Source organism: Gossypium arboreum, chromosome 8 (genome assembly GCF_025698485.1).
Source record: "Gossypium arboreum isolate Shixiya-1 chromosome 8, ASM2569848v2, whole genome shotgun sequence".
Lineage (NCBI taxonomy): Eukaryota > Viridiplantae > Streptophyta > Magnoliopsida > Malvales > Malvaceae > Gossypium > Gossypium arboreum.
This window is the reverse complement of record NC_069077.1, coordinates 6,189,934-6,202,133: the sequence shown is the minus strand read 5'-3', so window position 1 is coordinate 6,202,133 and position 12,200 is coordinate 6,189,934. Positions and strand designations below refer to the sequence as shown.

General features: G+C 37.3%; 1 protein-coding gene across 1 annotated transcript; it reads left to right on the top strand.

The window, feature by feature from the left end:
• Window positions 1-1,156: 1,156 nt before the first annotated feature.
• On the top strand, window positions 1,157-4,685 carry LOC108469174 (protein SOSEKI 3-like). Its single transcript, XM_017770067.2, has 5 exons — window positions 1,157-1,714; window positions 1,800-1,869; window positions 1,996-2,111; window positions 2,215-3,073; window positions 3,717-4,685. The coding sequence occupies exons 1-5, from the start codon at window positions 1,522-1,524 to the stop codon at window positions 4,018-4,020; spliced, it is 1,542 nt and encodes a 513-aa protein (XP_017625556.1). The 5' UTR covers window positions 1,157-1,521; the 3' UTR covers window positions 4,021-4,685.
• The last annotated feature ends 7,515 nt before the right edge of the window (window positions 4,686-12,200 follow it).

Here is a 12,200-nt window from a genome sequence, read left to right as displayed (position 1 = left end):
GTTGGACAAAGTTCCCGCCAAAGGATCGCTAGCGGTTGCAGTCGAACAAGTGCTTTTTAAAAAGCTAGGGTATTTTATTTTATATGAAAAAAAATATGGTTAAATTCTACTGCTTTTTTTTTAACTAAATTCTACTGTTAGTCTTTGTTTAACTTCTTTTTTTTGTAAATATAATATATATTAGGAAATTAAAATATTTAAATTAATTAATAAAATATAAATCTTAATTTTTTTTTAATGTAATTAATATAAATGGTAAATACTTTAACCATATATTCCAGCTTTTATTTTTCCTTTTCAAATTTCATATTAGCATGATAATGCAACCGCCTTGCGAGTAATTACTAATTAAACGCAGAATCAACTAAGATTTCTAATTTTTCATTAAAGATCCACTGTTTGATGGTCTAAGCATTGAAATCCAACACAATTGTACCAAAATAAATTAGATACCAACAATAAAATGAATTTCAAAAAAGGGAATCGAAATAATGCCCAAAACTTTTTTTTGTGAAATAGAATTTTACAAAAAGGTCCTTCAATTTTTACAATTTTGTATTTTAGTCCTTAAAGCCCTTCACATGTTGATTAGTTTCAGTGTCACACATCCCCTACCTCTGCCATGGCCACTCCCTCACTGCCACCAGCCATCCTATGCCATCGCCATCAACCCTCGTCTCTTTCACACGGCCCCTCCCATGAATCAAAAAACACACACATAGGAGAGGTATGTTCTTCTCTTCTATAATTTATTTATTTTTAATGAAATGGGTTTAAACATCACGAATCTACGAACTAAAATACAAATAACTTTCTTCTTTGATATCTGATATTAACCGTTAAATCAACTTGAATCTAAAGTATATTTTTCTACTTGTTAATGGATACTAATTCACTACACTAATCATTGAATTGTCGCTTAGAGATCACTCGCCGGATTTTTTAAAAAAAAAATTATTAGCCTAATGACTTAAATAAAAATTTTCGAATAGTTTAATGATTTGAATTATAATTTTTGAATAGTTCAATAACCATTTTGTAACTTTTTGAAGTTAAGTGACTAAAATGTAAACTTATTAATAGTTTAGTGATCTTTGATGGAATTTACCCTTTTAGTCAATATGTTATAATTTGTAATTTCAATATTAGCGGGGTGCATTTTCGCTCTCTTTTTCTCTGGAACCAATCAGTACATTAGCTTTAGGCATTAATTAGCAGCATTCTCTTGTGTCGCTTTTTACCTCAGAAAAAGTAATTAAAAAAAAAAAAAGAAAGAAAAAGTTTCCCTGGGTTCATTTTAAGAAAATAAACTCCACCCTTCATTATCCATGAACTCACGTTCTCTTTTCTCTCCGTTTTTCAGTTACCAACCGTTTGTCTTTCTCTCTTCCTTTGTTTTTTTCCTTTGGAAGCTTCACAGATCTGATTTACTTCGTAAAAGAACAAACCTCCATGATATTCATTGATTTACGAGTTTTTCAGCTGTTTGGCTAGAGCTTTTAACTGATTTTTGGATCGGAAATGGAGATGAGAATGAAGAAATACAGCCAGGTGAGTCCTGAGAGAGCTAAAGTTTGGACCGAGAAATCTCCCAAGTATCATCAGCATAACCGGAGAGTTCCGGTTGTTTATTATCTCTGTAGAAATCGCCAGCTTGAACATCCTCATTTCATCGAAGTCCCTCTCTCTTCTCCTGATGGTCTCTATTTGAAAGGTATTATTTATTATTAATTACTCTTTATAAATCTTGTTCGATAAATTTTTTTATTGATTTTTTTAAAATTTTTCTTGTTGTGTAGATGTAATTGAGCGGCTTAATATTCTTAGAGGCAGAGGAATGGCTTCCTCGTATTCTTGGTCTTGCAAGAGGTAAAACATTTTCCTCTTTGTTTAATATTATTCTTAAGTGCTGTTTGGTAGCTGAGAAACTAACGGAAATTCGTTTTTTTTTCCCTTTTGTTGGCACCTTACTTTTCGGAGTATTAATTATTGCAGAAGCTATAGGAATGGATTTGTTTGGCATGATCTTTCTGAAGATGATTTAATTCTTCCCGCCCATGCAAATGAATACGTTCTCAAAGGCTCCGAATTATTTGAAGAATCCTCTCCAGGTTAATATTACCATATAATACACCAATAGTTCATTTCACAGGGGGAGAAGAAAAGGAAATATAGTACTAAAGTTTAATGATGGTATCCATTTTTTGTGTTCAGATCGTTTTAGTCCTGTTGGGACTAGCATTAGATTTCAAAATCTGAAGCAGTTACCTGAACCACCATCTTCCTCTAGAAGTCAAGATGATTCTTCTCAATCTTCCAGTTTAAATGGAAATAGAACAAAGCATTCTCAGGATGATGAACTCTCTTCTCCAGCTAATCGTCCGACTCCTGGCTCCTCTGGTGAGTCACCGGAGTCACTTAGTTTGACAGAGTATAAGGTTTATAACGGTGAAGGGTTGGCAGATGCTTCGACACAGACCGAAGAAAACAGAAGCCGACTGAAGACACGGGAAACTTGTACAAGGGGCGTTTCAACAGATGATGGGTCACTAGAACCGGAATGCAATGCTAATTTCCAAAACCAAGTCCCTAATGTGAAAGATTGTTCTGAGATATGCAGGAATTCAGGTTCTCCTCCGTCCACGTCTAGTGCATCATCTTCAGGAGGGAAAACTGAAACCTTGGAATCTCTGATTCGCGCTGATGCAAGTAAAATCAACAGTTTTAGGATTCTTGAAGAGGAAGAAATTCGAACACCAACCAATCCGAGGCTCAAGGCAACAAACATGTTGATGCAATTGATCTCGTGTGGATCAATATCTGTGAAAGGCCATAGTTTTGGCCTTGTTCCATCCTACAAGCCTAGGTTTTCACATTCAAAGAATTCAGTGCCATTGTTCTCTACTTCAATCATGCTGGGTGAGCTTGATTGCTTATCAGAGAATCCAAAACTGATTAGCCTGAGATTGGAAGACAAAGAATGTTTCAGTGGTAGCTTGATTGAGACAAAAATGCTCAAAGAAGGACATGGACATACCACTCTGAAACGTTCTTCTTCTTATAGTGCTGATAGGTAAGTTTGTTTTTTTGGATCTTTTTTCTTATTGGATTATTGCTATGCTCTTTGAATTAAACAAATAAACTGTCTTGATACTGAATAGAAAGGCATTTAACCGTCAAAAGTGCAGATTACACATTATTAGTTGCATAGCAAAGAATTCCAAAATGTGCTCGTATTTTGTTACACTTGTGACCAAACCAGGCGTAGAGTAGGGGAATGTGAACTTAGTTAAAAGTAAATATGAGCAAATTCAAGCCATTGCTTCTGGTTAGATCCTTTTTTATATTGGAGAGTCTAGAATGCCCGAGTTTGGCAAAGATTCATTACTATAATTGTTTTTTTCTTTTAGTTATTTGGTGATATTTCTCATGGAAACAAGTTCTTTGTGTTTTATATAGGATTCCTCATATATATAAAGAGCTTCCTTTATGTGATATTTGAAAGCATAAAGAACCTGCACATTCACCAACATCAAAAGCATTTCTTAGTGGAGGTCATAATGATGGCTAGAGTCGAGCCTCTTAGATTGATAGACTTCTTTTCAAAATGAAGCGTGTTATCTTTAGTTTTTAATATTTATCAGAGTAATGTAACTTCTTCAGCTGAATTTGTTTTGTATCTCATGCTAAATCTATGAAACTAAGTGGTATTGCAGGACTTGTAAGGAGCTGGCTTCAACTGAAGAGAAAGAAGAGTTGAATTCAGGACGTACAAAATGCATCCTCCGCTCTGTTAAGGCTTCACTAAGCAAACAACCAAGAAGTGAGTCTATGAGATCCCCTGTTTCTGAAAACCCAAGAAACTCCTCTGATGGGATCAATAACTTGGGCTTTGTATTGAGTAGCATATCCAATGGTGATAGTAGAAGAACCACAGAGTCTATTTGTAGTAAAAAGCAATCAAAAACATTGGATTCATTAAGAGAAGACGAGAAGTTGATCAAAATTGAAGAAAGTTGAGTGTAAACTCCTGCATTAGCACTTTCAAGATAGATGGAAAAAATTATTGTTGCTTATGATATAATATTGTTTCATGTTCATTGACGAATTGATGTGGTTTCCCTCTTCAGGCTTGCTTCAGGAGCTCGGGTTATAATCCAATCCAAGGCACCTTGTGATACCATTGTGAGTTGCTCCTAGTTCTAGGGAAGCATGTTAAAGGTAAGCTCAGGCAAATGGATACCTTCTCGGATTCTTTTGGGAAAGTTTGTTCAATGTAAAACTTCGTGTTTTTCAAATCTGATTTGAATTTCAAATGAATGTTTGGATCTACTGGCGGGTCCAAAGTGATGATTATGTAAATCTGGAAAGCTAAAAAGGGGAACAAAAAGAGAAAGATAGATATCACATTCACTCCTCCTGATGCTTGGAGTTGAGCATTTTTGGTTTCAGCTTTCTTATACATTGACATTCTGCTTTTCATGTAAACTACAGTTGCAATATCATCCTTTTTTGCTTTCTTTTTTATTTTGTACCCCTAAAACAGTTTCATGCTTCCTTGAAAAACAAGTCATCTACAATTGGCAATGTTAGCTAGGATTAGTAGGGCTAACTTAACTTTTTTAATTACTGTATTAGTTTCAAAATTTTTATAATATGAATATGAGATAGAGATATGGTAAAAATTGTATTTGGATTGATAGTTTTATATGAACAATTAAAAATACAAAAAAAAAAGCTGACATATACTATTAAAATTATAAAGTCATTATGTTTAAGCAAAATGTAACAGTTATAACAACATTCGTTGATGAAAATGTGCCACTATTGTAAGTGGGAGGAGACAGGCAAGACAATGTGGGTAACATGACACTAATTGTTCAAAGAAAAAAGAAACACTAGCTGACACTTTTCTTTTTTTACCTTTTTTTTTCTTTAAATTTTAAAATCCGACAGATTGGATTCTGTTTAGAACAAACTGAGCATGGAAGGGGGGGGGGGGGCCTGCCCCATGAGCACGAAGGTTAACCTCATATCATAGGGAGAGAGACAAGAAAGGAAAATGGGGGGTGGCCATTAATGAGTTGTCTCGAAAGCAAAAAGCTTTTTCCTTTCTTCTTCAGATGTTGTAGCTGTAATTACTTTACTCTTTCTCTTTTCTTTTTTTTTTTTTTGATAGGAGTGAGGGAAAGGAAAAGCATTGGGGACTGAGACTGTTGCTTCTTTTGTTTGGATATAATAATGCATGCATGTATTGAAATACAATCTGATTCTTTGTGCTTTACTCAAAGCCCTAAAAGACAAATACATACCTTAGACTACACTATTTCTACGAAGTGTTCTTCATAATGTGGGCATCACATTGTTATCGAGTATGGTACAGCTACTATTAATGGTCCAATTATTGTACTACCACCTGTAAAGTAAGCATTGGACTTTGAATTATTTAGACTTTAGAGGAAGCTGGCACTTAAAATCATAATACCAACATTTACAAACAAATCCCATTGCTAAAGAAATGGTGCTATAGTAAATTAAATTTTTTGACACTATATCTATAGTCATTGCGAGAATCAAGTAATTTTTTATATTTGATTGGATGCAATTTTTTTTAGTTTCATACTGAAATTGGTACTGTGCCAAGCTTAACTAGAGGTGACAAGATTGTTTACGGATAAATAAATAGCATCAACAAGGGTGATTAACAAGGGAAAGACTTTAGAAGCTTAGAAAAGGGAGGTGTCAGAGGTATGAGTTGCCTGATGACTCTAATCATTAATGCTTGTTGGAAAAATCTATCTGACAACGTAAATAGTAACAATGTAAAATAAAATAGAAATCTCCAACCCAGAACGAAGACAGAGACACTTGATCGTCAATATTATTTGTAACAAAAGCTGGTCATAGTTTGTTTTGTATTGGTTCAATAATGGAAGAGAATTTGTTTGTTTGTTTGTTTCTTGCTTGCATTGTTTCCTTTGTTTTTGTATACTTTAATGGGTTGGAGTTGGAAGTTGAGTTGAGCAGAGGAGGCATAGGCTAGCGTGCCTTTCTTTTACTAGTTTCAGTAGAAAATAGTGACAAAAAACAGAAGGCAGGTCAAACAATATAAACAAACAAAACAATTCCCTTTGATTCTTCATAAATGGATAATTAATTAGTTAATTATTGAATGTTTAAAAACAAAATTTCTATGAAATCTATAGTGGGGTTGTAATAACATGATACTCGACTCGATTATTGGGTCCGAATTATAAGGTGTTATATTCATTGCTAGAGTAATTACGATTAACCATTAAATGATTAATTTCAACCCAATCATGCATATAATATAATATACAACTGTTTTTAGATTTTATACGAGCTTACGAAAATTCTAAAGCTAACCCGAGGTCGAAATAGGAATAAATTGTAAAAATTTCAAAACTATCGAATTGATGTCGCGATGTTAGGGGGTTCCTCTGTCGCAATGCAACATATTGAGTAGGCCTCCTCACAACGTTCAATACTCGGAGTCACGTCGCGGCATAGCAACTTGGTCTCGTCACGACGACAAACGTTCAATGTCGCAATGTGACATACTATTTGTGCAAATTTTCTAAGTGAAACATCAACCTGCAATTTCCAATAAACTAATGTACATATTTATACCATACTTATAGCCAAATTATGCAAATAATATGAATCATAATACCTTAATCAGCTATACACCAATGTCAAATTACTTATAAGTTCACTAACTAGTCCAATTCACAATATCTCAAACATACATACTTATCCACTAGTACCATAGGTAATTACATCTTTTATACCTTTCTAAATTCTATAATAAACATCTATACATTATGCATCCATATGACTAAATCCATTTAGCAAATTTTCAATTCAATGTTCTAAATAACATAGTATATACCAAAATTGACTTAACCTAGGTACATGTCGTATAACTAATAAATGAAACTATACAAACATTGTTGAGTCTTGATCTTTGTCTGGATGTTGAAGTTGATCTTCAAGACCTCGATATGAACTTAACTTGCGCACGAAAAGCAAATCGTATATTTTTTTTTGTAAAGATGAAGAAAGAAATAATCTTTCCTATTTACTTCGTTGACGAAGAATCAAATTATCACTATATTTATTCATTTTTCTACTTCTTCTTCCAAGTGCAGGATAACCCCAAGGGGTTGCAGGTTTTTTTTTAACTAATTGGAGCCTTCCCTTCACCATCCCTTTCATAAAAATTCTCATCGAATCGAGAGTGAAGTTTTCATTCTGTACATGCCAGATCATGAATTAGTAACTGCATCCAATCTCCCAAAGAAATCCCAATTGTTTCGAACCTTCTATTTTTGGAATGGGAATATTTACAGAATCCCCATGAATAAGATCAAACCGTATTCCATGGTTACATGAGATTCCTCTTTCTTATTCTTATGCAAGTCCCCGAGAGGGCTTAATTGATCCATGATTTATGTTTCAGCTTTCATTTTCTTTTTGTTTATTTTGAGCAATATATTGATCAATTCCAATTCTTTCTTTTTCTATTGATTATTTTCCGATTGAGATGTATGGATCCCTGAATCTATGTGTTTATATCGATCCTATTCATGGATTAACAAAAAATTGCAAAAGCTCTATTTGCCTCTGCCATTCTATGAGTCTCTTCCTTTTTGTGTATTACATCGCCACTCTCTTTAACAGCATCCACTAATTCGGAACTTAATTTGAAAGTCATATTTCCACCCTGACGTTTTTGGGATGCCCCTAATAACCAATGAATGGCAACTGCCTTTCCTTGTGTGGATCTTATTTCAACGGGAACTTGATGAGTTGATCCACCTACGCATTTTGCTTTTACTGCTATATCGGGAGTTACTCCACGTATTGCTTGACGTAAAATAGATAGTGGATTTTTTTTTTGTCTTTTGTTGAATCTTTTTTAAGGCTCGATAGATAATTTGATAAGCCAATGATTTTTTTTCGTGTTTTAGAATACGATTAACCAACATGTTAACTAATCGATTACGATAAATTGAATCGGAATTTATAGTTTTTTCTTCTGCAGTACCTCGGTGTGACATGAGCATGAAAAGGATTCAAGAATCCATTTTCTTTTTATAAGCGCTAAAATCATTTATTTTGGTTTTTTGACCCCATATTGTAGGGTGGATCTCGAAAGATATGAAAGATCTTCCTCTAAGCAGTACATATGACTTTCATCGAATAAAGTTTTCCACAGAATTCTATATGTATCTATGAGATTGAGTATGGAATTCTGTTTACTCACTTTAAATTAACTATTCATTTTCCTCCCTTTCCTACTAGGATTGGAAATCCTATATTTTACATATTCATACGATTGAGTCCTTGAGTTTTCGAAATAGTGTAAAAAGAAGTGCTTCGAATCATTACTATTTGACTCAGACCTGTTCTAAAAGAGTCAAGGCATTTCGAATTTTTTGTTGACATGGAAAAGGTCAGGGAAAACCTCTGAAATTATTTCAATATTAGACCTTAGACATATAATAGTTTTGAATCGAATCTCTTTAGAAAGAAGAACTTTTGTCTCATGGTAGCCTGCTCTAGTCCCCTTACGAAACTTTCGTTATTAGGTTAGCCATATACTTCACATGTTTCTAGCTATTCACATGGCATCAGCAAATGATACAAGTCTTGGATAAGAATCTACAACGTACTAGTGTCACGGACTTAGGATTCTTGCCTCACAATCCGTGCGGCCTTAGGCAGTTTCTTACTCCAAAAACGCCTAAGTCAGCCTAACTTCCACAAAAGAAGGATTCAACAGAATTCTTCCTAAAACACAACTCAAGCGAAGGCAACTCAAAGCCAAACAATATGAAAAAAGAACGAGACAAGAACAAGCCAAAGAAAATAAGAACACAAGAGAGAGAGAGAGATTTGAGTGAATGCTCTCAAGAATTCTTATTTCTCTAAACTCCGATGATTTACAATGAGGAAGAGGTCTCTTATTTATAGTTGAGCCTCTCCAAATCCAACGGTACAAAATCAAGTATATCAATGGCTAAGATTAAAGGCCACCTACCACCAAATCTTTAAGAATATAAAATAATATCTTAAAAGATCATGTTTCTATATTTGTCTAACTTGTAGATGGGCCTTTAATCTCTTCAAGCAGCAGGCCGGTCTGATTGGGCCAAATGACCTTCCTAAAAAGCGATAAATCATACAAGTCCGTCATGGTTGCAAGTTTTCCTTCGCAACCCATGACATTCTCCCCCACTTGTTCTAGCGACGCCCTCGTCGCGTCCCCCTCGTGGAACTGGGCTATCTTCTCTTGAAATTGCCACAATGCCTCAGCAGGTTCCCAACTTGCTTCACTGTCAGGTAGTCCTTTCCATCGTACCAAGTATTCATGTCGTGGCCGATGATACCTTTGTCTCACCACACGATCTGCCTCAATGTTTTCACTTCTCGATCATAAGAGACTTTTACCCCATTGGTGCTCGTTTGACTTGCCTCGATTTGGATCCTCTTGATCCCTATGGTATGGCTTGAGCATACTTACATGGAACACCGGGTGGAGCTTCAACTTTGGGGTAACTCAAGTTTGTAGGCCACCTTGCCTACCCTCTTCAAGACTTTAAACCCCCTCATACCTTCGCACCAGCCCCTTGTGCAAACCCGTATATCGCAACATCAAGTGTAGTTTGGTAAGGACTGAGTCCCCCACCTGAAACTGCACATCCCTTCGATTCTGATCGGCCCACTTCTTGTTGCGCTTACTTGCTTTGTGTAAACAAGCCCTAGCCAAGTCATTCTTTTCTTGCCAATCCTTCGCAAATCGATACGCAGCAGGATTTGGCCCTGTATAACGGGTCGCAACCGCGTTGGGTGTGAGTGGCTGTTGGCCCGTCACTATCTCGAACGGACTTTGGTTCGTTACCCCACTTCGTTGCAAGTTGTATGAAAATTGGGCAACATCCAACAACTTGGGCCAATCCTTTATGTGGCACTCACATAGTGTCGAAGATATGTCTCCAACAATGCATTCACTCGTTCGGTTTGCCCATCGGTTTGTGGATGCATGCTTGTGGAGAAGTTCAAGTCGAGCCCATTGACTTGAACATACTCATCCAAAATCTGCAGTAAATCTCCCATCTCGATCATCGATGATGAGCGGTGGCACTCCCAATATTTTACCACATGTCTAAGAAATAAGCGAGTGCCTCCTCGGTATGGCACTCCTTGGTAGCGAGAATAAACGTCGATACTTTGAAAACACCGTCTACCACAACAAGAATACTTGCAAATCAAATCGACTTAGGCAAACCCACAATAAAATCCATGGATACACTCTCCCATGGCCTTTCTGGAATGGGCAAGGGTTGCAGCAAGCCGGCGGGACTCTTTAACTCAACCTTGTCTTGTTGGCACACTAGACAAGTCTTCACATAAGTCTCCACATCCTCACCCATGTGAGGCCAATAGTATCGATCCTCCAAAAGGGCCAAGGTACGGTGCATTCCTGGATGGCCCGCCCATCGTGAGTCATGGCATTCTTTCAGGACTTCCTTGCGCAATTTCCCATAAAGAGGCACATATAGGCGGTGCCCATGGGTGTATAGTAATTCCCCATCAAGCCAAAATCTCCTTGTTTTCCCCTCATTAGCCAGCTCAATCAAGTTTTTGGCTGTGGGGTCATGGGACAACCCTTCTCGAATGCGTTCCAATAGGGACCCGTCGGGTTGACTGATGGCCGCGAATTCCATCTTTCGACTAAGTGCATCAGCCACCATGTTGGCACTTCCGCTTGTATTCCATTGTGAAATCGAACTCCAAGAAAAACACGCCAACGGCTGTTTGGGAGACAACTTTTTCGGGTTAGAAAATAATCATGCAACATTATCGGTAAGGACCACGAACACGGAACCCGATAAGTAATGCCTCCATGTGCGCAGCAATGTACCACGGCGGTCATTTCCTTCTCTTGGATCAGTATATCTCCGCTCTGTCTCATTAAGCTTTCGACTTTCGAAAGCAATGGGATGACCTCTTGCATCAAGACTCCCCAATGGCATAATCTGCGATCATGCGTATTTCATAAGGCTTCGAAAATCTGGTAATGCAAGTCTTGGCTCACTTGTCATTACTTGCTTCAATTGATTGAAGGCCCTCTCACACTGTGGGTTCCAATCCCATACCTTACCCTTTTTCAACATGTCTGTCAAGGGTGCGGTAATTCTAGAGTAGCCTTCGATAAAGCGTCTATAGTAGTTTGTCAACCCAAGGAAAGATCTCAACTCTGTCACCTTGGTTGGAGCCTCCCATTCGGCAACGGCTCGAACCTTGCTTTCATCCATCCGAATCATGCCACCTCCCACAATATGGCCTAAAAATGGCACCTCTCGTTGAGCAAAGGTACATTTCTCCTCTTTGACGAACAACTCATTTTCCCTCAAAGTTTGGAACACCTCCCTCAAATGTTCCACATGTTCATTGAGTGATTTACTGTACACCACAATATCGTCAAGGTAAACAACCACGAAACGATCAAGGAAAGGTTGAAGTACCTTATTCATCAAGGTGCAGAATGTAGCTGGGGCATTCGTGAGTCCGAATGGCATCACTAAAAACTCATATGAGCCATACCGCGTCACACAAGCTGTCTTTGGCTCGTCTCCTTCGGCTATCCGAACTTGATGGTACCCCGATCTCAAGTCTAACTTGGAAAACCATCTCGCACTACCAAGCTGGTCGAACAAGTGCGCAATGAGGGAATAGGTACCTATTCCTCACAAATGATCTTGTTTAAGGCCCGATAATCAATACACATCCGTAATGACCCATCATGTTTCTTTTGAAATAGCATTTGGTGCGCCATACGGAGATTTAGATGGCCTAATAAATCCGCATCTAAAAGCTCCTTTAACATTACGTAATTCCTCCAATTCCGGTGAGGACATACGGTATGGGGCCCTAGCTGGCGGCACCATATTGGACACCAATTCGATCTTATGATCCACCTCCCTCTTGGGTGGCAAATTCTTTGGCAACTTTGTAGGCATCACGTCTCGAAAGGATTGTAATACTTGGCCCACTTCCTTAGGGATCTCACCCACGGTCTTGCCGGTTTCCTTAATCTTCAAAGTGGCTAAGTAGGAGACTTCATCTATACGTACTCCCTTAGCAAATTGGATTGCGGACAATGTTTTCTC

What these genes read in the sequence shown, in the direction of transcription:
- LOC108469174 (XM_017770067.2), top strand. Translation starts at nt 1,522, where the DNA reads ATGGAGATGAGAATGAAGAAATACAGCCAGGTGAGTCCTGAGAGAGCT. An exon ending in TATTCTTGGTCTTGCAAGAG is followed by an intron (nt 1,870 to 1,995) that starts GTAAAACATTTT and finishes TAATTATTGCAG; the next exon opens with AAGCTATAGGAATGGATTTG. An exon ending in ATTTGAAGAATCCTCTCCAG is followed by an intron (nt 2,112 to 2,214) that starts GTTAATATTACC and finishes TTTTGTGTTCAG; the next exon opens with ATCGTTTTAGTCCTGTTGGG.